The sequence below is a fragment of the Aspergillus stella-maris genome, assembly GCF_047715825.1.
Source record: "Aspergillus stella-maris strain CBS 113639 unplaced genomic scaffold BDV14scaffold_11, whole genome shotgun sequence".
In the NCBI taxonomy this organism is placed as follows: Eukaryota; Fungi; Ascomycota; class Eurotiomycetes; order Eurotiales; family Aspergillaceae; genus Aspergillus; species Aspergillus stella-maris.
In genome coordinates this window covers 374,432-398,775 of record NW_027396805.1, presented here as the reverse complement: position 1 = coordinate 398,775, position 24,344 = coordinate 374,432, and the positions used below count along the sequence as shown (strand labels likewise).

Sequence of the window (24,344 nt, the reverse complement as noted above, 5' to 3'; positions counted from 1 at the left end):
TTGCCTGTCATGGACTGCCACTGACAGAGACAGAGAACCATGACTAGCCAGACACAGCCATTGTCTCCTAGTCTGGTCGCATCCTCATTTACCGAGAAATTGTTATCTCAAAAAGATGCCATCTTCATACTCTGTAGATACTATTCAAGATGGAGTCTATGGACAGCACAATGCGCCTGCCAATCAGAAGGCTCCAATTCCTCCACAGAAACTGCGAGTCCACTTTGTCTATCGCGGGCAGTCAGCTTCTTCAGTTGGAGCAATATGACTCTTCCTCCAACTTTCTTCTTGTGACAATAGTAGACAAATATAGACACCTGTTCTCGTCAGAATTTTCACCTCCGCCATGACCGCCGATCTTGTCCCTGAAACAAGGGTCCTTGCCGTTGCCAGCCATGTATGTGCTGCAGCCCACCCCACTTGACATCCCAATTATCACAACCACCACTGACTGAACCAGGTTGTCTATGGGTATGCCATTAAATTTAAATTCCATACTTGATGTTAATCAATTGACTTACAGCCATGTCGGTAACAAAATGGCGACTCTCGTCATGCAGTCCATGGGCTGCGACGTCGCCAATCTGAACACCGTCCATTTCAGTAAGCATCTTTGACGTCTCATGCAAGGAGGTATGGTCTAACAGAGTCTAGGCAATCATACTGGATACCGCCAGTTCAAAGGTACCAGGGCGACAGCAGAGGAGATCAGGAACCTCTATGAGGGCATGTGCATGAACAATCTCACAGATATTGATGTCATGCTTTCTGGATATGCTCCTAGCGCCGCTGCCGTAGAGGCAGTGGGCTATATCGGTCAGGATCTCCAGCGTAAAGCTGCAGACCGTCCTGGATCGTTCTTCTGGGGTGCGTTATACTTCAGCCATTGCCTTCCTCGGACAATAATGTTGGATCGTGCTGACAATGTATCAGTCCTTGACCCTGTAATGGGCGACCAAGGCCGCCTGTACGTCAACGACGACGTCGTCCCAGCATACAAGAATACTATTCAGCACGCTGACCTCATCCTCCCCAACCAATTTGAAGCCGAGTAAATCCTCTTCTCTTTCTTCATCCCGCCCCTCATCCTTGTCAACGCACAATACTAATAATGTATAGAGTCCTCTCCGGCATCCAAATAACCTCCCTCTCAACCCTCGCCCAAGCAATCACAAAAATCCACAGCCTGTACAATATCCCCCACGTCATAATCACCTCCGTGCAACTCTCAAAACTTCTCCCATCAAGTGAAAACCCGTCGCCTTCTTCAACGCAAAACCTCCTAACAATCATCGGCTCAACGACATTATCCAACGGACAACCACGACTCTTCCGCATCGATGTGCCCGCCATAGACTGCTTCTTCAGCGGCACAGGAGACATGTTTGCTGCTCTTACAGTGGCGCGTCTCCGCGAGGCAGTCTTTGATGATTCGAACCCGGAGCTTAGGAATACGAAATCTTGGGTTTCGCCTGATGAGGTTAGACCGATTGATTTGCCGCTTGCGAAGGCGACAGAGAAGGTCCTTGCTAGTATGCATGATGTGCTTGAGAGGACTATTGAGGCGAGGGATAGGGAGCTTGCTGCTACTGCTGCGAAGGCAGAGACGGCGACTGGGACCGAGGAGGAATTGCAGAAGAAGGAACACCTGAGGCGGACAAAAGCCGCTGAGATTAGGCTCGTCAGGAATGTCAAGTTCCTACGGGAGCCAACGGTGGAGTTCAAGGCTAGAGAGTGGGAGGGGGATTACTGAAGTCCTTCCACTTAGATGAGAGAATGACTTGCTGCTACGGTCCTCGGACCTAGAGTATGTAGTATAGAGTATAGAATATCTGCATCAGTAGCTCATCTTCTCATTTCTTAGGTATCATCTCATCTATAGACATAGACGTCATTTATTTGTCTAAGCAGTTGTCTCCTTCCATGACCAATTGACCAAATTAGTTCGTCCCTGTACTTCCAAAACCACCAGCACCACGCACACTCTCGGCCAATTCCTCAACGACAACAACCTCAGGCGTGAAGATCTGCGTTACAAACAAGTCAGCATATTGCATTTTATCCTATTCAGCGACAGCCAGATATGTGGAAGAAACGCATACCCTCTCCAAAACCAACTGCGCAACGCGATCCCCCTCCTTAACCGTGAAATCCGTTTCCGAGAAGTTAAACAGCAAAACCTTCACTTCGCCACGATAATCGGCATCAATAACGCCCGCACCAACATCAATGAAGTTCTTCGAGGCGAGGCCGCTTCTAGGCGCAACACGGCCGTCTATTTAACAGCAGAAACCATGAGCACGCGTTCAATCGGGATCTAGAACAGAGAAGCGGGAAAGAAGGGAAAAAGACGTACAAGTCCCCTCCGGCACAGCAATCGCCAACCCCGTATCAACAAGCGCCTTGCCCTTAGAAGGGATGATGATTTCCTTTGAAGCGTAGATGTCGTACCCCGCCGCGAAGGCGGAACCGCGTGTTGGTGCGCGGGCTGTGGGTGTGAGTTTCTTGACTTGGAGGGCGGGAATGGCGGAGGCGGTTGAGACTTCGGTAGTGTGGGAGCCCATTTTGAATGTTGAGGATTCTTTGGTGGGAGTTGGCTTTGGGCGCTTTGCGAGGGGGGAGGCGGGGAGGGAGGGTGCTTCGTGGGTTGGTGCTGCTGTTGTTTCCTTAGGGGGTGGTGTGGTCTCTTTTGTCATGGTATGGTGTAATTGGAATTGAGGTCCAATTGAGGGGTAAGTTTAGAAGAAAAGTAGAGGAAAGAAGAGAGAAGGGAGAAGAAAAAGTGCGGTGTATATTCTGCAGCGTGGATGCGCGAGTCCTCAGAGCCATGTACATTACCTTAACTATCCAAAGCACGGAACGCGTCTGGCGGTGAGGGGCACGCGTAAAGTGGCTGGTGTTTGCTCTCTTTGCACTCACCCTCACGTAATCATTCTGCACAGATAGTTGCCTGGTCAGCCGTAGGTTGGTTGGACAGCCGACGCCCCGCAACCCAATGATCGAGTGTCCAGTGAGCCTCGGTCCGGGGAAGCATGCCTCTCCGCGCTGCTCTGCCTTTACCGGGGTTGTTCCTGACTTGAACATGAGTTTCCTGTGGCCTCAATTCTTCTTTTTGACACTTTGGAGGAGTAAGTCCTAGACTTGAGCGGGATACATACTTGTCGCATTTACATTCACATTTTTTGTTGCATTGCTTTCAGCTCATCGTATCGCCGCAGCTATCATGGCCGGAGCTGTACGACAGCAGATAGACATCCCCGCGCTGGAGCGGTACATCGACCAGCATGTACCGATTATCAAGACACCGTTGGAGGTGAAGCAGGTATGCCAATTGCATTCATACTCAGTGTCCTCTCTAGAGAAGTGCTAACAATATGTCATTGCAGTTCGGTTTCGGCCAGTCGAACCCAACATACCAGCTCATTGCCGCCGACGGCAGGAAATTCGTCATGCGCAAGAAGCCCCCAGGCCAACTGCTCTCGAAAACCGCACACAAGGTGGAACGCGAATACAAGATTATACACGCGCTGGAACAGACGGATGTACCTGTTCCAAAGGCCTACTGTCTCTGCGAGGACAGCAGCGTCATCGGGACACCCTTTTATATCATGGAGTTTCTGGACGGGAGAATATTCACGGATCCTACGATCCCGGAGGTCTCGCCGGCGGAGAGAACGGAGATGTACGTTGAATTTCTACCTATCTGCTATGACAAACATTAACAAATGAATGCAGGTGGAAAGATGCCGTCCGCACCTTGGCCAAATTCCACCGCGTCGTCCCCTCCTCAATCGGCCTCTCAACCTTCGGCAAACCCACAGGCTTCTACGACCGCCAAATCGCCACATTCACCACAATCTCAAAGGCCCAAGCATCTGCCATCGACGTCGAAACCAAAGAACCCGTCGGCGACCTTCCGCACTTCACCGACATGGTCGCCTTCTTCCGCGACAAGGCCGCGCAGCCCAAAGACCGCGGCACGCTCGTGCACGGCGACTACAAAATCGACAACATGGTCTTCCACAAGACGGAGCCGCGCGTCATCGGCATATTGGACTGGGAAATGGCAACAGTCGGCCACCCGCTCTCGGACTTCTGTAACCTGACCTCCCCCTACTTTCTAGAGGGCACAGAGTATCAAGTCGACAAGTTCAAACCGGGCGCTGTAGACGGACTTCCGACGCGCGACGACTGCGTGAGATGGTACGCTGAGTTCGCGGGGTGGGACCCGCGCCCTGATATCGTTTGGGGCGATGCGTTCTTCTCCTGGCGCTCGTCGGTCATTATGCAGGGGATTAAGGCAAGGTATGCCCTGCGTCAAGCGAGTAGTGCGCGGGCGGCGGAGTACGCTCAGAAAATGGTACCGTTTGCGTTGGGGGCGTGGGAACGGGTGGAAAGGGTGCGTGAAGCGTTGGATTCGAAGTCGGGGTCTAAATTGTAGTTGTTAGCCCCATCAACATCATATTCACCCTTCCCTCTTACCCGTGCCCCGTTGCCCGGTGTCTGCCTCGACCATATTAGAGATGTATCCTCTGTTCACGTTGTTAGTCGTTAGTATAGTAGAATAATGATGAAAGGTACGATCTTAGACTTACTTACTCTTCCAGCTAAACAAAGTAAAGCAAGTCCAACCGCAACATAAGAAAACTTCCACCCTTAGCTTGTCCTGTAGTCTCGCACTAACCAAACCCGCCCCAACTACCGTAAGATCCTGGCGCACCAAGATAGTCTAGTCCGCCCGGTGTCGGGAGTCTCGGGACACGCCACTGCTAGTGAGGAGCAATAGTTAGCATCTAGCAGTTAGCAGTTAGCACATTCGAGGGCAGTCTGGCAGGGCAGGGCTACGGCAGGAGCCTTCCATCGAGCATACCTAAGCTATCTAAGTGGAGAAGACAAGGGTCGGCCGTCGACCAATATTGTAGACTAGGTTGGTTGTTGGGTGTTGGGCGTTGGCGCTGGCACCGGCGCTGGCAGACGGGATCTGTTCCCTGACATTACCCTGGCCCGCCTTGGCCCTGGAACATTCGAAGGTCTAACTTTGAAGGTCGAAGGTGCGGTCGAAGGTGCGGTCGAATCTTCGAACGCTTGCGTGGCGTGACGTTGGCGTGCAGCCGCGCTGCGAATCGTTTGCGCGCCCGTTTTTTATCTATGCCGGGATTTGAGCGTAGTGTTGTCTGGGCGTTGTGGGTTTACGGGGATGGTAGGTAGGGACAAGGGACTAGGCTGGGGACTGGGAGGAGGATGAAAGTGGGAATATACGATGGTCATATGGGATACGGTGTTTGCACTATGCATATTCTAGTTTATATACCTTTGTACATGCCTGCGGTCTTTTGTGCTCGTTGTCTGCGGATGCCGGGGTCCGGAGTCCGGATAGTAGTTGGGGGCGGAGATCGTTTGGTCGGTTGTTCGGTATTCCGTTTTGAGGGGCCAGGCACGGTCACCTAGGCGAAGATAAAGCGGGCAAAGTGAATGATGGAAGTATGTCATATGACAAGTATAAGGCGTTCAGGCGTTCCAGTTTGTGTCTTGCCTTTGGATTCCTTCTGTTTTGCTTGCGTGAGGTATAGTAGTCGTATTGTTATACACCCCACCATACTCTCTAGCTTGCGAGTTGAGCTGTTGAGGTGGAATCCTTGAGTTCGGGGTTTTTCGAGGTCAAAGGATGATGAGGATGAGCTGGATGAGCGGCGGAGGGGTAAGTCAGCCAAAGGCAGTGAGTTGTAAACGCCAACTGGCTTACATCGTGCAGGAGCGCAGGAGCTAAAGTCCAGATGGAGGGGTTCAAACTTCAACTTAACTTCAAACAGGGAGGTTGACTACCCCAAGACCAAAGTCCCGGATCCCCATGGTGAAAGGACTGGCTTACAGCTGTACTGTTATACATAGATAGGTCGGCCCGGCCAACTTCGAGTCCGAGCTTCTAGACCAGTCTCGTGCATTTTTTGTCGCTGGCAAGTGTGCTTCATGCAGGTGAGAACAATGAATCAAAGAAGCACAAGCTGGGGTATGCTTCCCTTGGAAAGATCCCTCTCACGGGGACAGCGATCTCGGACCCGCGTTTATTGGCGAGTTCGTTTGCAACGTGGGCTGCCTGAGGACAAGAGTCTAGAGGTGATGCTTGATGCAGCAGTGATCCTGGTCGAGTGTGATTATAATTGTTACAATGCACGAATCTCACGATTGTCCGTCACTAGGGAGGAAGTACTCTAGACTGGGGCTTGTATCTGGTGTGCCAAGGAGGGAATACCCGGGCCAGTGAGGCGCAAACAGCACATCATCCTCCCGATCAGTAGTTACTCTTATTGAGTCTGACATGCTTTGGTCGGTGGACGAGAAGTCTAGGCTACCTTGCCTGCGTCAGCAATAATCAGATGAGGCGACCTCAGAAAAGATCAAAGCTCCATGGTGGGCTTGCAGAATCAGGGAACGGGGTTCTACAACTGAAACCAATTGGGTGCGGCTCATTCGGTGCTTTTTTTTTTCTTTTTCCTTTCTGATGCGCCCTGTGAGACCGCGGTGTTGGTGTGGTGCTGATGATCCGTCCGCCTCGACCCGCCTCAAGTATACTCCGAGTAATATAGCTTCTGACTGGCAAGGAAGTGTACGCATATCGGCCAATGACGCTGAACGATAAATCCGATCACTTACCCACCGAAAAGAGGGTGCCCCGAGTCGAGTAATGCCCACGCACAGCGGATAACTTTGCGACCATCAAGAGTGAGGGGCTGGCAACTCACCGAAGGCTGCAGTCATGATCACCAGGATTTGGGGAAGGACCGACTAAGAAGTGGACTGAGCTGCTGACGTCGGAGAAAGCGGTTGACTGGTGGCAGGGAAGGGACTCTAGATCAGAACTGGGCAACCGTTCGGAGGATGAAAAGGTGACGGATGCGACGTTGACGGGCTGGGGCGCCCTGATGGGGTTGTGGTGATGACAATCCATGCATGATTGATTTACCTGAGACTGAGCGGCTCGTGAATCGAAGGTGGTTTCATCATGGGCTAGCAAGCATGAGTCGCAACTCACATCCTGCAAGGGAAGGAAACTCGGAGATGAACTGAGGGGCTGGATTCATTCCCTGTCAGACGGCCCATAATAATAACAAATCGTTGTTAGTAGTTAGTTGGTTAACTAGTTAGTTAAGTAGTCAGCGGAAATAACAAATGCGAATGCTGTGCTGCCGGGGGGTTTGGCGATAAATTAACCATCGTAGTTGCAGATGAGCTTGCACAATCGACGGACAAGTTCCGAGGTCATTCTATTGTTCTTCGAGGGGAGCTTCTGGAGGGATTTTCGAAGGTCAGAGAGAACATCCGTCGCATCCCGTTTTATCAAGCGCCCTGAGCGTCATGAAAATCTACGATAGGGTGCATGAAGCCGCTAAAGGATCGATGATGCGTTCCGTGATGATACGGCGGCTCTTTGGTTGCAGTTGACCCTCCTTCAAGCCGCATCGTCAGCGAGGAGTCGGCCGTCTGAGGGGTGTTTCGGTTTTGTGCTAGTAGTTGTGTAACTCGTCACTCGTGCGACTCAGCCTACAGCAGAAGAGCAGCAGCTCCTCCTCCGCACGCAGAGTGGAGAGGGGAAGACAGGGAAACGTGGCCGATCAGTTACCGCAGAGTGACAGTTGCTGGCACGAATCATCCAACCATCGCCTGCCAAGAAGATAGGCCATCCTGCTGACTAGGTCCGTCTCCAGTTTCAGTCTGGTCGACGGTCCTACCATGATGCAGAGGGGAACGTTGAGTAGTTGAAGAAAGGCAGTTGAGATTGAAATCTAAGGAACGAAGGAGAGGCATTGATAGAGAGTGCTATGAGACAGTGCGTGCAGTAATGTAACATCCTTGGCTGCAGAAACTTGAAGCGCCTGGGAGCCTGAGCGCCTGAAAAGGCAGGCATGACTCGTTGTACCCGGATTGCCGTATCTGCGGTCCCGCTTTGCTGCACCGGCCAGTTTCCTACTTCCTTAGTAGCCTCGATTTTCCTTAGCCTGCGTTTCTTCTGCTCTTTTGTCACTCTGCTATTTGATATTTCGCTTTCTTTTATGCTTTGCTCACTACCCGTGGCGGTCAGTCGGCGCATTGCAGCCTTAGGTACCAACAGCTGACAGTAATGGTTATCCACCCCGCAGCCAGAACTCACGCGACAAACTCAATGTAGGAACTAGGAACTACCAAAAGGGCGACTTAACGAATACGACCGAGGATTGAGGCTTCGCGTATAAATGGCTAAAAGCCGCGAGGATTCATTAGCAAGTTCCATCGAATCTGTGCAGAAGAACGACTCACAAGTTCAGCCTCCTTGTCAGCGGCATCCAATGGCATTGCCAAACGCAGAGCCGCATGGGTGTGAGTGGAGTAGACTGGAGCCCGCGCAGGATTTAGTGAGTCGGGGGGACGTGGCATTACGACAGTCCATCTCCTTCCCTCTTGGTCGGGAGTCGCAGGATGTCGTTGCTCCCTTGCCTTGAGGCTGCTCGCCCGCTGCAAACTCTCTTTAAGCCCCTTTTCGCTGAACCCATCCTCGATTCCACTCTTGCTCTCCTCACGTTCCATAATCATCGGCCATACCCGACTAATAGTAAGTTAGTAACACTAGCTCTAGAAGACTGCCTGCCGGGGTTTTACATTTTCACATTTTTAATTTTGATTTTGCAGTGCTCGGAAATAAAACATTAGCCTCTTACTTTTGACTCTTATAATTGATTATTGTTTTGTTCCACCCCACCTTGCTGGGCTGGCTGGCACCGTGTTGTTATTATTTCATGTTTGCCTGGGTGGCGCTCTGCAGTCAGCCTCCCCTCTTTTCGTCTTGCTTTTCCACATCCTCGCCAATCCACCGACGGTCATCGCTTGACTGTCCTGCCTCCTCAGAAAAAAAGGTAGTAGTTGAACGAACAGAAGAAGAAGAAGAGGGCAAGAGCATCCACAGTCTGAGAGACTTGCACCCACAAATATTCGGCAGACCATCGCTTGCGTTCGGGGACCTGACGGATTCACGGAACAGTTAGTCAACTTAGTCTGCACAGCTCCACTCCAATCCAGTCGAGAAGGTGCGGCTTTTGTCTGGCCCACGCCCATTCCTCGAATAATTCTCCATGTTATGTCTGCATGTCCCTCCTCCATCCGCCCATCATCTGGCTCCCCCCCCATCGCCTCAGCTAAATAATTCCATTTTCTTCTCCCAGCCGGTCTGACCGCTCAGAGGCTCAAGAGCTTTGCGCCGTGTCCACCTTGCCAAGCAGCCTCGCGCTTCGTGAATCGTCAAACAGGAACTGCCGTAACATACGTTGCATCCCGTCGACCGGCCATTCTTCTTCTGATCTACGCGCTTGTCCTGCTTCTCTCTTTTTCTCTCTTGATTTTGTTCTTTCTTTTCGCATTTCCACCCCCAGTCTAGTTTTCGACTGGCTCCTGCTAGCGGCGTGAGGTCATTCTGCAGCTCCAAATTCCCCGAGCCTCCTCATTTTGTCTGGCGCTTCCCACCCAGAAACGCCCAACGCACCCTCGCCTCGCCTCACCTCACTTCACCCTCGATCGACGCTGGCGTCATCCTAGTTCTTGAAGAACCGGGTTCCTCTCCATTCCTTGGGAGTGTTATTTCCTGCTACTTACTGTGCTCTGCGCGGAGGCTCTTCGATTCTTGTTCTCGCTCTCCGGCCCTCCTTTCTTGAGCCTCAAGCGGTGCGCGATTCGTCTCCGATTGAGCCTCATCCCGTTCCTGGAAAACAGGTGAGCTTATTTCACCTCCGCTTCCATCCTCAACCTTCCTTTGCTGCTCTCTCCTTCTTCAACCCTACTGTCCTCCTGCATTCACTTTGACAATAATGTCTTTGCCGTCTGCCGTCGGGTTTCACCGGCAGCCGTTATTCAACGTGTCTTCTCCCTCACGCCTGTGTAACTCTATGCCCTGCTCAACCCCTAGAAGCTATTACCGCATTCCTGCCATGCTCCTGTACTGCTTTTGTAAACTTTCCGCTCGTACTAACACTGCTCCAGGCTAAAATTGCGCGACCTAGTCTAATCTAATGGTCTAAGTGCTCTCCTTTGTTCTCGTTCCCACCTTAGGTGCTGTTTTGGAGCGTCTACTGGGTAAAGTCAGAAAACGAAGGAAAAAAGCCAAGAGACTAGGAATCTACAGCTCAAGGGGGACAACTAAACAAAGTCGACTGCTTGAAGATCAAGATCGGCGCTCCTAATGCGCCATAAACCGCCACCTTCATGACCGAAGCAATGGATCACGAATCCCCCGGGCTCGAAGTAATCAAGCCAAACTTCGGACCCAGGGAGCCCACGCCGCCGCCATTTGCCTGCCAGAATCAGTCGCCTGGGAGCAATGGTCTCAAGCGTTCAGATAAGAGCCCCCCTAAGTCTTATCTGCAGCTTGAGGTTGGAAGTGCTGCAGCCAACGCGGCTCTGCTTCGATTGAATAATCCCAACAACCCAGACATTTGGAGGTATGAACAAGAGCACCCGCTCACTGTAGAGCCTTCTCCTGGCCCTGGTTTCCACAGACCGTTGAAACCCAATAGTGCCAACCCTCTCAAAAGGCGCGTACCCGAGTTCAAGCCCGACGACATTCAGAAAATCTCAGAGCAAGCTCTTGACCTCATCACGGAGACTGAACCTCCACCTCGTGTTGGTGCCAGGAAGCTCCCTCCACCGTCAGAGCTCGTTGAAGGTCCGCTCGGATCGAGAGCACCCCCAAACAGTCATCCCAGTCATGACCGATCTTCGTCTTCTCCTCTCAGCAAGTTCCACATCAACGCACCAGAAAGTCGAGATTCATTGCCAAAGCTTCGTGATCCGACAACAGCTCGTTCACCAGAGGAGTCCAGCACAAGACTGCCTCCTATACAAACCCAGCTTGGGCCTGTATTGCCACCACCCGTTGCTCCTGCTCTACGACCAGTTGGGCCCCCGTCTTACTCGATACCCCCGGCTCTGCCGCCCTCACTGCCCCCAGTCAGTGCGGTCTCCCCGCCACTTACCAGGGTTGATCCGAGTCCTCGGGAACCTTACCGCTTGGCTCCTTTGCAACCCCCTCCGAAAGTACCACCTAGTCCTTACTCACATCTATCACCTGCGAGCTCGCAAGGCATATCTGTTGTCTCGTCACCTGTCTCGACGCAAGCCTATTGGCGTGCTTCCAAGCCCCCAGTGCCGTATCCGTACGACACGCCGTCTACGGCCTCCACTCGGAGTCCAGCAATGAATTATCCAACACCAATCGATCGTCCTTCTGCAGGTGCTTGTGATCCTGGTGTCTATACGCCTTCCTCACAAATTACTTTACCATCATCTGCTCCGACAGGCACGTTTAAATGCACTCACCCTGAATGTAATGCGGCGCCTTTCCAGACGCAGTATCTGCTGAAGTAAGAATAATCTCAACTTTTAGACATCAGTTTACTGACTGAAGCAGTTCGCATGCCAATGTGCACTCGCAAGATCGACCTCACTTCTGTCCAATCGAAGGCTGCTCACGTGGTCCTGGTGGTAAAGGGTTCAAGCGGAAGAACGAGATGATCCGGCATGGGCTTGTCCACAACTCTCCCGGCTACGTCTGCCCCTTCTGTCCAGATCAGCAACATAAGTACCCTCGCCCTGATAATCTTCAGCGGTAAGTCTTTCTCTTTCGATTTGAGTGGGCAAAACTAATTATTGCAGACACGTAAGGGTCCATCATGTAGACAAGAACAAAGACGACCCAGCCCTTCGCAACGTCCTCGCTCAACGACCCGAGGGCAGCGGCCGGGGCCGACGGCGCCGCCTTAACCCCCAGTAACCCGCCGCATATTCTCCTTATTTCAACATACGTTGCTTTCTCTCGTCGATTAAGCGCTGTTTCTAAACGCCGTCTCTTACCTCATCTGCTCTTCATGCACTCGTGGTCCACAGTACATGCATTATGACTTTTTTATTTCTTTTCCTATCTGTCTATTTGACTTGCTTCAGCGATACCTCACCCTGCTAGAACATTTGTGCTCGGTCTTGGTCATGGTCATTTGTTCTTGCATTTCTTTGCCTGACCAGCCGGTGGCAGGCGAAGATGGAGCGTGGAGTGTAAACCTGGTTTCCGGCGTTAACTGACTTCTTCTTATTCATTGTTGATTATATGTTCGACTTTCAACTTGGTTGCTTACATTGTTTGATTTACCCAATTTGCTTGACTTCTGGGCTCTTTCATGTTCGCTTCGCTTCGCTTCGTTATTTCATATTTTACTCTCGTCTCTTGTCTTATCTTATCTTCATTTCTTCATTTCTCGTTTCATATCATTTTGTGTTGAAGCATTTTATTCTACATTTCATTTCAGATGGCAGTATCTAGCGTTGAGAGCCATAGCCGAGTTGCCTTCTTTGTTTCACATACAGAGGTCTCGCGGTATTTACCTGCTTTACTGACTTCAAGTTCTACCATGAGTCCGGTATCGGACTTGCGGTTGAACCGAGTATACATCAAGGTTATGGGCTCAGGTTTGATCGTTGGTTGGCTAGGACGGAAGGTTGGCGTTGAGGACTGGGAATGACTGGAAAGTTAGGTTGGGAAAACGAACGGGAAGGTGGAAACAGAATGGCAAACAAAAAAAAGAAAGGAAGAAACTTCATCTGAATAAGTCCCATTGAAGACAGTGCTAGCCTGCTAGCCCGGACGATGACTATAACTTATATCTACCTAACTATATGACTATGACTACATTTTCAACAAATTTATACGTTATAACATGTGCAACCAAGAAATCAAGCCAAAAAAAAAAAACAAATGAGAAATAATAAACAGACGGAGTAGCAGAACGAAGACATCATTATAAGCATAACTCGTAAACCAAGACCAAAAAGCAAAGCAGAACATGAACCTAACCCGCATATATCGTTCCTTGCGCCGTTTTCGTACCCGTCTGTTCCCTGTTGCCATCAACCATATGAATCGATCCCTTCCGTAGCTATACAGTCTAGCCTTTCCCACATCGAATTCCAACTGAATGGTGTATGTGTAGGCAGGCACCTAGAAGAGAAGAGAGATGAGTAGGCCAGTACTGAAGAGCCAGCTCCAGATGAACCGCATCCCTCCCCTCCCCTCCCCTCCTTTCCTCTCAACCATACCCATCCTGCTCTCCCTCAATTACCTCTAAACCCCATTCAAACCCCCTTATGAATCCTCCTAACATGGTCCTTCATATTATCCACCCGTGAAAAAACCCTCCCACACCCCTGAGAATGCCACTCGCACCGAATCCCAGGGTTATGCTTCGCCTCATGCCTATCCCGATCCTTCTTACTCGAGAACCCAGCGCCCGGCACATTCGGATTAGCCTGCGGACACCCATCATGTCGACAGAAGAGGTGCTTTCTGTGTCTGTTGTAGTGTTTGCGCAGATCGCAGCCGCGCCGGAAGAGGGAGGGCGATGTACATGAGGGGTAAGCGCACTGCCAGGTTCCGGGGTGACTGGGGGAGGGTGTGCCGTAGAGGGTTAGGTCTTTGGAGTCTTGTTTTGTGTTTGTGGTTGATGTTGAAGAGGGGGTTCGGGAGGGAAGGGTGCTTGTATTTGCGGAGGCGGAGGCGGAGGCCGTTGCGCTGATGCTGGGTGAGGGAGATAGATGCATTGTGCTGTGGTGGTCTGTGTCGAGGTCCATGTCTATATCGACGTCGACGTCAAAGTCTGGGTCTAGGTCGGAGGAGGGGATGGAGTCTTGGTATGTATGAGTGTGACCTGCATGAGTATGGCCGTGCCCATGGTGAGACGGTGACGCATGAGACGGATGAAGCCATTGCTGGCTGGGTGTTGTAGCGGGATAGTATGTGTTTGAGTGAGGGATGTATGATTGGTGGTGAGTTTGGGTTGGAGCAGGATAGTATGAATTTGTCGGGTCGAGCTGGCTGCCGTAGGAGAGGTAGTCCTCGGTGACGTGGACGGGGTGGCTGCTAGGCAGAGGGGCGAAGGGGGTTGACGAGGCATAGAGCATTGAGTCGTCTGGGTAGACGAGGGAGGAGGATGAGTCCATTGTTGCGGTGGTGTAGGGGGATGCTGTGTAGCGTTGTCGTCTCTGTTCCCATGTTAGTTGATAGTTGGGGAGGGGGTATGTCATAGGTAGGCAGTCGTCGAGCAGAAGGGGATTAATAAGTTGGGGCATGGGGTTTAGTAAAGAGATGAGTAACTGGGAGGCGTACAGCTCTGTTATCTTCCATTTTCCATATCTTTCTTCCTTGGTGCTGCTTGATAATCTTGTAGTTGGAGCTGCGATGGTCGACGTGGTTGAGGTGGTTGTTGTAGTCGAAGTTGATGTAGTTGTAAGAATCGCGGTGTCTCATGTCATGAAGACCATCAGATAGAACACTCGTCGCCACAAGCATGACTTTATATCTCTTTTCGATCCGAACGGGTTTGCGAAGCAGTAATATACTCAGTCTGAAGCTCGATCTGTTCTATTCTGGAACCCAGCTCGTAGTGCAGTGCGGTGCAGTGCGGTGCAAGAGCAATATATCAGATTTAAGCCCCAGGTATCCGTTTTAATATTAGTAGAATGTCCCAGACTGGTTGATGGATCCAAGTCAGACGTGGCTATGCACGATCAAATGTCTCTGGGCTGACAGCCAACAAGATAGCTGAAGCAGGTTGAGTACTGTCCCCAAGTCCAGTTATTGAATGGACCGGTTACAACGGAGATGTCACGCTGTCTCAGCTCGGGTTGGTGCCTGGGTTGGTTTGAGAAGATGATCTACGTCGTAGCTGAAAGGGATTATTATACGTTTACGGATGGTGACGAGGTGGATGTGTCTGGGTTATTCTTCAGACAGACTAGACCAGGGGGGTACACATTGGTACATGCTGCTCATTCGCTACGCCATGCACCGTCCGCATGGTGGTTCGCTGGGAATCCTGTAGGGCTGAGCAGGCCCCTCTGGCGGGCCTCGCAAGATCCTCGAAAGTACCTGGGCTGGATACTCCATACTTCGGACGCTGAAACTCACGGGTATCACCGTCCCTTACCGCTTGATCAGGAGCAACCGAGGGAGAATAGTATGGAAGACTGCAGGTAAAGCTTGCTTCAGCAGCCGTTTTCGCGCCCAAGGCCATAATAGGCGTCCAAAACGGCATCATAGTGCGCGGTCAAGGACAAGAATGACTGCAAAGACCATACTGAGTCAGAAAGGTGCCAGGCCGAGTCACCAAAATAACCCTGAAGCCGATTTGGCGGGCCACAAAAAGGCCATAAATTTGGGGTCATCGCGCAGTGTCATTGGTGGTAGACGTGAGATTGTGGCTGATGCTAGAGCCAAGGCGCAGGCTGCAGACGCAGAGTGCAGATCGGTAGCGCACTCTCTTTACCGCCGCCTTTCTCGCGAGCCTCAACGGTCATTCGTGCATTCCCCGGGCAATCCTCCAGACTGGCGGTCCTCGATTGTATGACTATCGCGACTCCGACGATGGTGGCAAGGTGTAAGAACGAGGTAAACAGCGGTGTCGTCTCAAGCTCATCTTGCTTGACTTGCAGTCATTCAGCGCAGGTGGTCCGCAGTTCTCCGATGTCACTCTGAGGTTCCATCTCTGTGAGTTTATGGGTGTTTCAAGTTGCTTCTTCTGTTTCTCGTTCTGTTCTTTCCGTTTCCTTCGTAGATCACGTGGCGGAGCTTGCGAGGTCACTGCGCACTACCAAGACCAACACCTTCCACTCTGTCCCGCCTGCCATTTGCTAGTCTGGCCAGAAGATTCCTAAAATATCCCTTGGTTCCCGATCTTGGAGCCTCTCTAGCCTCATTCTCCATCCCTTGACTCAGTCCCGGACCCCACGCGACGTTGCTCTTCTGGGTTGCCGATACGAATCGACTAACTAGCGACAAGCTCATGTTCGCTTGCTAAGCACTCTTGCCGCATTGATAATGGCAGTGTCGGGCTTGTGAAAAAGTCCGTCCCCGCCGCTTGATAATCACGCGATTCTTCAGCCGGGATGCTGGCTGCTGTTTGGTGCTTTCGTGTATTCCTTGTTGGTTAACAGCCCTATCACTTGCGGAAGTTGATGTTGGGACTCTTGGAACTGCCCGGAGTTAGTACATCATGCCTAGTAGACACGTTGCTGACAGCCTAGTCTGACTCTTATTTCCGCGTGTTCCTGATTCGCGGGTCCATGATGATTGGCGACCAGACTTTTGTCAAAGGGCGGAGGTAAAAAGTCGCAGTTCCTGGGTACAGCCCGTCGCGGCTCGGGGAAATTGTTCCAGCACTACGGGAGGTTCATAGGTTAAGGCCTCCCACTTGTCATTACTGATGTTCATAGTTTAACTGTAGGTTTGTGGAATCGTTTGTTTCTAGTCCTGTAGTTGATCCGGCGTTGTCCAATTTGAGATATGCATATATATCTCTCAACAAAAGTATCTATGGAATCATCCAAAAACTCAAAAAGGACATGGCGATGTCCAACTCTACATAGCTCAAACATTCTCTGGGTCCTCGTCCCGATGCGACAGAAGCGGGCTGTGGACGTCAGGGTGCGTTGTTGTGTCTTCGTCTTTGGCGTCGCGGTAAAGGATGTAGTGCTGCACCATGAACACCAGGTCGAAGAAAATGGTTACATTCGACAAAAGGAACTTGATAGGGTTTCCTGCGATACCACTCCAGTCGTTCTGAAAGGCGGAGTCAAGAACTAGCTGGGCTAGTGAGAGCAATCCGCCAGTGAAATCCAGCAGGATCTGAATGATGCTCCAGCCACGTGTAGATTTACGCTTGTAGTTGACCCAGGCTTGCGGCACGTACTTGACAACCGTAATCACTAGTTTCACGTACGAAAGAGCATAAATCTAAGACCAAAGTCAGAGAGGCCTAAAAATAGGCCGAGCCTCACAAGCGGTCGGGATTGGCTCTACTTACGACGTCGATCCAAGCCCAGGTCAACGGTTCATAGCCATCGTCGGGGCTCTTGGCTAAGACAATGCAAACAACCACGGCGATTGCAACGAACGATCCCCAAAATAGTCCTGCAATCGGCTTGCTGACTTTTTGGAAACGCGACACTTTAAACCCCCATATTGCCGGGTAGAATTGTGTGTAAACCAGCCCGCTCAGCACGACAGCGTGAAGAGCAAACGCAAAGTCGTTGAACCGTACGGTCGGTTCTTGCGACAAGGGATGCCGAGCGGCGTACTGGTCCCGAATCAACGGCGAGTATAAGAAAACTCCTGTATAAACAGTGTAACAGACGAACCCGAGGACATTGACCGTAGGAAAGTCGATAGCTAATCCGGTAGTCGCTTTGCGCCGATAGTTATCTATAGGTTGAGGATAAAATGAAGCAGACCAACAGAAGGTGCTAATTCTGTATGTTAGCCTGAAAAGCCATAGCACCAACAGTGTGCTGGCCGAGTCTGGGTCGGGTAGAGGCCCAACTTACTATATCCAGCCGAGAAGGCTGTTGTTATGGGGATCGACAGTTAGTAATGAGCACTGATCACTGGAACGCTGCCGTCTCGGCAGAACAAGCACAACCTACCGAGAAAGAGCTTTTACAAACGCTTCGAGCTGCGACATCGTGCTTTGACAGTCAGTCCATGAGGAGTTGTCGAGAGCTCAGCTGCGAGCCTCGAGTCTGGGGAGCGATAACCACGAGGCCCTCGATCGCGTGATGTCACGAGATAAGATAGTGATCTGCCGCAAGCAGAAGGCGGTCAGTGTCAGCCTAATGAGTCAGCAATGGTTGCTCTGGATATGCGCTGGCACGCTAAACCTGAAGAGGTATACTATTATTGGCTATTGGGCTCCCAGCCTCTCAACTTCTGTGCGCTGAAGCGGGATCAATCTCGATCTCGTGCATTGCAGCTGCTCTTCTTTTCCCATCACCCTCCTGTGTTCTTACTTGCTCTCTCTTGCCCATTGTTTTGTTGTTTTCGCGGCTCGAAACTGTGTTCTTTGCGTGGTGAGATTTCGATCTCTCTCCCCCGCTCGACATTGTACACTATACCGATCATTCTTTGCTCCACCGCCAGTCTTGATCGCATACCTGAGATCGGCCCCGGTACATTCTTCGAGTTCATATGGCCGCTGTCCGGCACTCGCTCTAATCTACCAATCCAATCGTTATTCTCCATCGTCGCATGGTGCATTCTTCAAAGCGGGGGGTCTGAATAGATCTCCTCTAAGCCATCACAGTCTTTGATTTCAGTTTTATTCGAACTCGCCTTATCTGGTTGAGCAACGCCAGATCACTTGCCCGCTATGTCGGGGAATTCGGGGCTTTCGTCCCCAGGGGACGCTTCCTATGCTTCCAATACTTTGCATGTTGGCGATGGAACGTGGGACTTGGACCGCGACACCTTTCTTCTACCAAACCTTATGAGTGTGAACTTTGAGACAATGCAATACAATGGTAGGTAGACGGCTCTTTGTAGAGTCAAATGACCCTTGCTGACAGCTTCTAGGAATGGGAAACAGGTTCCGAAATATGCCCCATTACCGCACCTTGATTGTGGCCCACGGTGTTATCGCTGCGATCGTGTTCCTAGGGCTGGTTCCCTTGTCCATTCTCCTTGTCCGATACTACTCCCTTCGCAATCCGTACCGAGCTTTTAAATACCACGTTTGGTGTCAGGTCCTCACACTATTCTTGAGCACCGTTGTGTTTGTTCTCGGTTGGTTCGCTGTCGGTCCGAGAAGAAGCCTCACAAACCCTCATCATGGGATCGGCCTTGCGATATACGTTATCATAGTTTTCCAGATCATCTGGGGCTGGCTTGTCCATAGGATCGAGAGGAACAAGAAGAGGTTCCATATTCCTCTGAAACTAGTGGTAAGTCTCATCATTCAATTTGCGATTCAAACTCTAATCGAGTTATAGGTGCATCGATGGTTAGGGCGAGCTCTGGCAATCCTAGGAATTGTGCAAATTCCACTTGGGCTTACACTATATGGCTCACCAAAAGCACTGTTTATCCTCTATGCTGTCGCCGCTTTTCTCATTTTGGCTATCTTTTTCTGGCTGTCCTACCGATATGATCACGATGCAGGACCGCCAGGAGAAGGTGACTTCGACCCTCGTTATAGTTATATATCGCGACGCCCCGATGACGATCACCACAGTCATAGCAACTTGGGAAGAATGGCAGCTGCTGGAGCCGCCGGAGCTGGGATAGCGAGTCTCTTTCGGCGCCGCAGTCGAGAACACGCCTCTGAAAGTTCGACGACATCTTACATGACTGAAAAGTATTCCGATGAAGGGTCACGCCGTGGAGGTTGGGGAAGCAAGTTCCTGAAGCTCGGTGCTCTCGGTGGTGGTGCTATGCTCGCCAAAAGGTTCTTCGACCGGAGGCGAGAACGAGAAAGCGACACTGAATCCGGAAGATACCAGCCTGCTCACCGTCGTACTGACAGCATGACTGAAGAGAGTCTGAGCCGCCTGGACAGCCGCAGCCGCCTAGACAACCGTCCTCCATCAGGCCCAAGCTACCCAGCCCCTGTGAACCATCCTCCTACCAGGCCACCGAGCAGACCGCAAAGCCCAAACTCCTCATACTATGACTACTCGTACTTCTCACGGGATGAAGAACGTCCATCTCATCCCGTTCGGAATGCGATGTTTGGAGCTGGGGCATTTGCAGCCATCAAAGGCCTCTTCAACCGGAGAAAGAATGACGAGCAGCGTCATGTGGAAGAGATGCGACGGCACGATCTTGAGAATGAAAAGATAGCTCGAGCGAATAGCAAGCGACGATACACCGGAGATGGTTACTATCCGCAACGCAAACGTCCAGCCTCCCAGACAGCTACGGACCTCTCGTCGGATGTGACGCCGCGTCCCCATCACCCTCCCGATTCTGAACTCTCTGTTATACCACCTCCTACCTCTGGACCAGCCGGTGGTGCAGTCTCTGAGCTACCACCAGCGCCGCCAGCCCACTATGACCCAACCTCAACCATGACACCCACAGGACCTCCAGCACCACACTCATCACAACCACCCCTAGTACCCCCAGTCCCAATCCCAGCAGCCGGACACACCCCAGCCGGCTCAGCAGGCCCCTCAACAGCGCACCTCCCACCCCCCAGCGGCGCCGCCTGGCAACGAGACGAACACACCGAATCCCCACCCGTCTCGATAAAAGTCAAAATGCACGACGACGGCCGCAACATCACCCTCCGCCGCCTAACAGAAGAAGAAGCAGCCGCAGGCCGCGAAGCCCGCCGCCGCGAACGCCGCCAATCCCGTCGCCGAAACGGCAGCGCCTCCTCCCTATCCGGTAACGAGGGAACCGGAAGCCGCGACCGCTGGCGCCGCGTCGAGGAACTCGAGCGCCAGCAGCAGGAGCAGATCGATCGGGAACGTGCAGCTGCTGCCGCTGCCGCCGCGGGTGCTGCGGCCGCAACTACTTCCCCTCCACCTGCTTCCCAGCCGTTTTCCCAGGGGCCTGCTGCATCGGGACATAGCATACCGCCTACCTCGTCATTCTTGCCGCCGCGCCCTCCGTCGACGAATCCCTATGGAAGCATCACGTCGCCGGGAACATATACGGGGACAGACGCAAGCGAGTACGCCACGAACAGGAGGAGAAGAAGAGCGGAGAGAGCGAGGGCTAGGCAGGAGAGACAGGGGCATAGTGTTGAGTTCACATAAGCCCGTCTACTTCTTGTCTTGCCGTTCTCTGAACTTTCTTTCGCGCTTGTATAGACAACTTATCTCCCTCGGCGGCTTACCCTTTTGATTTTTTTTTTCTCTTTGTTTATTTTCGACACTTACATATAGTATGGCCGGATAACTTGATCTGATCTGATTGATAAAGGTAATGACTATAGCGCTGGTTCTTGATTTTATGTTGGCTTTCCCATGTGGTTTTTGTTTGATTGATGGGGTGGGATATAAATGATATTGGATTTTTAGGTAGGACCTCCGATCAATTTTATGATGATTGAGATGTCTTGAATGGATTTGTATGCTACGATCTCTTATGTGAAAGGGGAAGTCCATTAGTTGAATTAGGTTATGATACTGCATGATAGGATGGGTATACTTCTCAAAGTCTCTATATATTTACACTGAAATTTGTTACTCTTGTACAATGATTCTTATGTTATTAAAGCAGTATTGAGGAATTCATAATACATACAAACAACGGCAAACAAAGGGACATTCTTACAAATATAAAGTAGAAGAGCCAGCTTACTCTCCATATTAGACGTAGCATCAACCTGGTCGGACACCCTCGACCCCAGAAATTAGCTGTTGGTCCGGCTACAATTGTCTTATCTCAACAGCAACATCAATATGGAAGACAGAAAGTAGCCACCGGATCAAACCATCAATTATAGCTCGTAGAAAAGAGGCAGCCGTAACAGCGATTCTCCAAGACATGCAACGCTGAATAACAGCTGCGAGAAGGATGGTGCGATGGGCTAGTAGAGTTGGAAAAGACAGGTCAACTTGAAGGACGTATGCACCGCCAATGAGACCAGAGGTCGTGTTCTCTGTCTGTCCTTCAGGGCATGTTTCACATCTCGAAGTGAATGGGATTGTGATTGTTGTTCGCGTTGCTGGTTCTCTCTTGATGCGAATCTCTTCTTTCCGCGGTACCGGATAACTTGAGGCACCTTTTCGGAGGTGCGCCGGTGTGAGAATAGTACGAAAGAACCACCAGACGCTGTTTCGTAGTTTGTTAGGTTGGTATGTCGTGGTCGACGAAGAGCGGTCTGAATTGACAGAATCCCGATCTTCCTGTTGCCAGTCACATTTAATGATGCCTCGGCGCAGAGGAAGCTTGTCCATGGTCGGTATGGGAGCTGGGAAAGGCATGTCGGGATTGTTCAACGGTATGCCCAGAATCTTCAACTCTTGCTCCGTAAACGGCCGTGGAAAATAACGGCAAGGAACAATACTTCTGGTTTGCCATGATCGCTTTGGGATAACTGAATCACTTTCAGCAGCCTGTCCAGATGTTGAACGTCCGAAAGGCTGGCTTATGTTCCTGCTGGTTCGTCGCGAGGGAAGGGATCTATAAAACGCCTCCGGTAAAGCTCTCTTACTATTTCCTCTTTTGGGCAATTGCAATCTAGTCAATGGGCGGATGTTCTCTGTCTCTCTTTGGGGCGAAAGATCGATGTCGGACAGGTGTGAGGGTTTCGGTGGCCTTGGAGGTTTCCATGTAGGTCTGCCGCTGTGGGATACAGAAGTGAGCGGATTGGCAAAAGAATCGTCAGCGTCGCTCGACCGGCCGAGGGCCTGCTTGACATGCTTCGCAGCCAAAGGCGCATTTCGCTTGTCCTTCTCGCAAGATCCGGTCTCAGATTGGCGACCGCTTTGAGATATCGGCGTGTTATGTGGGTTCAGCGGAATTCCGCGATGATCAGAAAATGGATCTCTTTCCGTAGTCAAGTCGGAGAATAGTCTGGGAAATGTGGAAAGAAGGTCCTTGTAGTCCTCATCTCTACTGAGACGATCGATCGTGCGCGGACGGTTCGGCATGGATGCTGGCGAGACGGATCCGTGTTGGCTAGGGGGCGCGAGCTTCGTATGCCATTTGGGAGGGGTTTCGAACAACTGACTGCCGTAGAAATCATCCTGATCCAGGAACCCTAGCTCGTGCGAGAACGGGGTTGGAAGGTGTATTGGCAGTTCTTCAGCCATGACGAGGTGGTACGTGAAATTGTGATAGGATCCAAGAGATCGAAATGCCTGGAATATAAGCAGTACTGTGAACTCACTGTAGACGTCAATTGCACGAAATAAACAAAGAAACGCGGGCGGCCTTGCACTAGATATTGAAGAGATGGGCGAGAATGCGGAGGGGTCGCGGCGGAGGAAAGCGCGACCACATCTTCACCATAGGGTAGGCGCTTCCACGTCCTATAACAAAAGTCAAGCATTTCAGGAAGAAATCGTTAATATGGCAGGAAAGTCGTAAGAAGGTTGCTATAATTCTACAGGTTCAGTGGTTGAGAGCGCGATTGGATATGTACATCAGGTATCTATTTCAGCTGGGCCTGCAGGGTCTCCAAAACCTATTGAATGGTTAGGCGTAATTGGACTTTGATGTGAGAGTTTTCAAGCTATCAACTTACCTCGAGCTCAATCTTGGCCTCAGCGATGTCCTGCTCGCTGCCGTTGCCGCCGGCAATCTTCTGGGCTTCGGCAATCTGGGCGCGGACGTTCTGATAGAGGAGATACCGTTAGCTTTGATAATCGAGAGAATCCAGGGACGGAAAGACTTACGTCGGCGCTGAAGTCCTCGAGGGGGAAGCCCTCAACAGCGTTGATGCTGAGCTGGGAGTCGGGCTGAACGACGGCGAAACCACCAGACACTGCGAAAATTCCTGTTAGCAATATGCTTGAACCCATACGCAATGCCAAATTGAACATATATCAGGCGCGGCAGCATCTATGCCGATGGTCGGACGTACGGAAAAACTTCTTGTTGGCACCACCCTCCTCGACGATCTCAACGAGACCGGGCTTGAGCTGCTCGATGGAGGGAACGTGGTTGGCGAGGACACCCATCTCTCCGGACTCGGCAGGGATGTTGACCTGGACACTGTACGGAACGTTCGTTAGCAAGGGCGCGATAGGAGGTCGGACGCGAGTCGGCAGTGCGAGGGGCCCGTCGGGATCGAGTAAGTAACATACACGCCAGTCGACCTGAAGATGGTCTATCCGAGAAGCAATTGTTAGTCTCAATGTTTATAGGGATATCACAGGAAGACCAGCGGGCTGAAATCGTACCTGGTGAGGGAGGACCAAGGAAAGCTTGATCTTGTCGTTAACGGCCTCAGCGTAGCCGCGGCGCTGGACAGGCACACGGAAGGCAGCGGGACGAGCCCGGAGGGCAGAGCGAGCGAAACGGAGGGAGCTCATCGTGCAATTGGAGGTGGTGAAAAAGGTGGTGATGGGTCAGTCTCCCGCTTTGGACTTGGAGTTGCGAGTTGCAAAGGTCGACGTCCGGATACCGGTTGTTCCCTAGCGCCGTTCCGCTCACGTGATATGGATAAGCATCTCAACTCCAGACAGTGTAAGGTATACACTCTTATGCGAACCCAGCAAATGATTTAAATCTATTCGGGACTCATATTCTCGAATCTACTCAGCTCATGTCTATGCCTGGATATATGCTTTATCCGTCTGGTCCCCCGTCCTCTTCTCGATAATGCCCCGAATATGGACTTTCAGCCTTTCAGGGTCGTCCATGCCGTTCCATTATAGATATCATAAGATGAATCACTCTCGCTTCCCTTACAAGTTCCTGACGCCACTGGCTTCGCTTGATAGTCTGCTGTTTGCTGGTGGTAGGAATCAACAACATACTCCGTAGTAGTCGTCACTATGAATCACGTGATATTACACACGTGACTTCTTCTCCGGTCGGGGATTGT

At 51.4% G+C, this 24,344-nt stretch overlaps 10 protein-coding genes across 10 annotated transcripts; 4 read left to right on the top strand and 6 right to left on the bottom strand.

The window, feature by feature from the left end:
• Positions 1-122: 122 nt before the first annotated feature.
• BDV14DRAFT_168719 (pyridoxal kinase) lies at positions 123-1,817 on the top strand. The gene is made up of 6 exons (XM_073767903.1): positions 123-397; positions 461-471; positions 524-603; positions 655-867; positions 934-1,051; positions 1,120-1,817. Exons 1-6 carry the CDS (start codon positions 347-349, stop codon positions 1,751-1,753), a joined length of 1,107 nt encoding a protein of 368 aa, XP_073630904.1. The 5' UTR covers positions 123-346; the 3' UTR covers positions 1,754-1,817.
• BDV14DRAFT_168717 (dUTPase-like protein) lies at positions 1,818-2,831 on the bottom strand. Its single transcript, XM_073767902.1, has 3 exons — positions 2,357-2,831; positions 2,103-2,275; positions 1,818-2,027 (listed from the first exon to the last, which is right to left on the bottom strand). The coding sequence occupies exons 1-3, from the start codon at positions 2,694-2,696 to the stop codon at positions 1,941-1,943; spliced, it is 600 nt and encodes a 199-aa protein (XP_073630903.1). The 5' UTR covers positions 2,697-2,831; the 3' UTR covers positions 1,818-1,940.
• A 217-nt stretch (positions 2,832-3,048) lies between these two features.
• BDV14DRAFT_168715 (phosphotransferase family protein) lies at positions 3,049-4,618 on the top strand. Its single transcript, XM_073767901.1, has 3 exons — positions 3,049-3,322; positions 3,387-3,682; positions 3,736-4,618. Exons 1-3 carry the CDS (start codon positions 3,224-3,226, stop codon positions 4,439-4,441), a joined length of 1,101 nt encoding a protein of 366 aa, XP_073630902.1. The 5' UTR covers positions 3,049-3,223; the 3' UTR covers positions 4,442-4,618.
• Positions 4,619-10,236: 5,618 nt separating this feature from the next.
• On the top strand, positions 10,237-11,791 carry BDV14DRAFT_197576 (uncharacterized protein; the record flags this gene model as incomplete). The annotated part of the gene is made up of 3 exons (XM_073772722.1): positions 10,237-11,381; positions 11,429-11,626; positions 11,674-11,791. The coding sequence occupies 3 exons, from the start codon at positions 10,237-10,239 to the stop codon at positions 11,789-11,791; spliced, it is 1,461 nt and encodes a 486-aa protein (XP_073630901.1).
• A 1,326-nt stretch (positions 11,792-13,117) lies between these two features.
• On the bottom strand, positions 13,118-14,086 carry BDV14DRAFT_168678 (putative C2H2 transcription factor). Its single transcript, XM_073767900.1, has one exon. It carries the CDS (start codon positions 14,005-14,007, stop codon positions 13,144-13,146), a length of 864 nt encoding a protein of 287 aa, XP_073630900.1. The 5' UTR covers positions 14,008-14,086; the 3' UTR covers positions 13,118-13,143.
• Positions 14,087-14,092: 6 nt separating this feature from the next.
• On the bottom strand, positions 14,093-14,802 carry BDV14DRAFT_168677 (uncharacterized protein). The gene has a single exon (XM_073767899.1). It carries the CDS (start codon positions 14,354-14,356, stop codon positions 14,120-14,122), a length of 237 nt encoding a protein of 78 aa, XP_073630899.1. The 5' UTR covers positions 14,357-14,802; the 3' UTR covers positions 14,093-14,119.
• A 1,492-nt stretch (positions 14,803-16,294) lies between these two features.
• Positions 16,295-17,647, bottom strand: BDV14DRAFT_168669 (putative L-cystine transporter). Its single transcript, XM_073767898.1, has 4 exons — positions 17,488-17,647; positions 17,389-17,406; positions 16,869-17,307; positions 16,295-16,798 (listed from the first exon to the last, which is right to left on the bottom strand). The coding sequence occupies exons 1-4, from the start codon at positions 17,523-17,525 to the stop codon at positions 16,433-16,435; spliced, it is 861 nt and encodes a 286-aa protein (XP_073630898.1). The 5' UTR covers positions 17,526-17,647; the 3' UTR covers positions 16,295-16,432.
• A 429-nt stretch (positions 17,648-18,076) lies between these two features.
• BDV14DRAFT_14786 (uncharacterized protein) lies at positions 18,077-21,028 on the top strand. Its single transcript, XM_073766494.1, has 3 exons — positions 18,077-18,360; positions 18,413-18,780; positions 18,829-21,028. Exons 1-3 carry the CDS (start codon positions 18,210-18,212, stop codon positions 20,599-20,601), a joined length of 2,292 nt encoding a protein of 763 aa, XP_073630897.1. The 5' UTR covers positions 18,077-18,209; the 3' UTR covers positions 20,602-21,028.
• Position 21,029: 1 nt separating this feature from the next.
• On the bottom strand, positions 21,030-22,995 carry BDV14DRAFT_14769 (uncharacterized protein). The gene has a single exon (XM_073766487.1). It carries the CDS (start codon positions 22,603-22,605, stop codon positions 21,217-21,219), a length of 1,389 nt encoding a protein of 462 aa, XP_073630896.1. The 5' UTR covers positions 22,606-22,995; the 3' UTR covers positions 21,030-21,216.
• Positions 22,858-24,050, bottom strand: BDV14DRAFT_168665 (F1F0 ATP synthase subunit delta). The gene is made up of 6 exons (XM_073767897.1): positions 23,698-24,050; positions 23,602-23,624; positions 23,379-23,509; positions 23,191-23,279; positions 23,040-23,129; positions 22,858-22,979 (listed from the first exon to the last, which is right to left on the bottom strand). The coding sequence occupies exons 1-6, from the start codon at positions 23,827-23,829 to the stop codon at positions 22,947-22,949; spliced, it is 498 nt and encodes a 165-aa protein (XP_073630895.1). The 5' UTR covers positions 23,830-24,050; the 3' UTR covers positions 22,858-22,946.
• Positions 24,051-24,344: the final 294 nt, after the last annotated feature.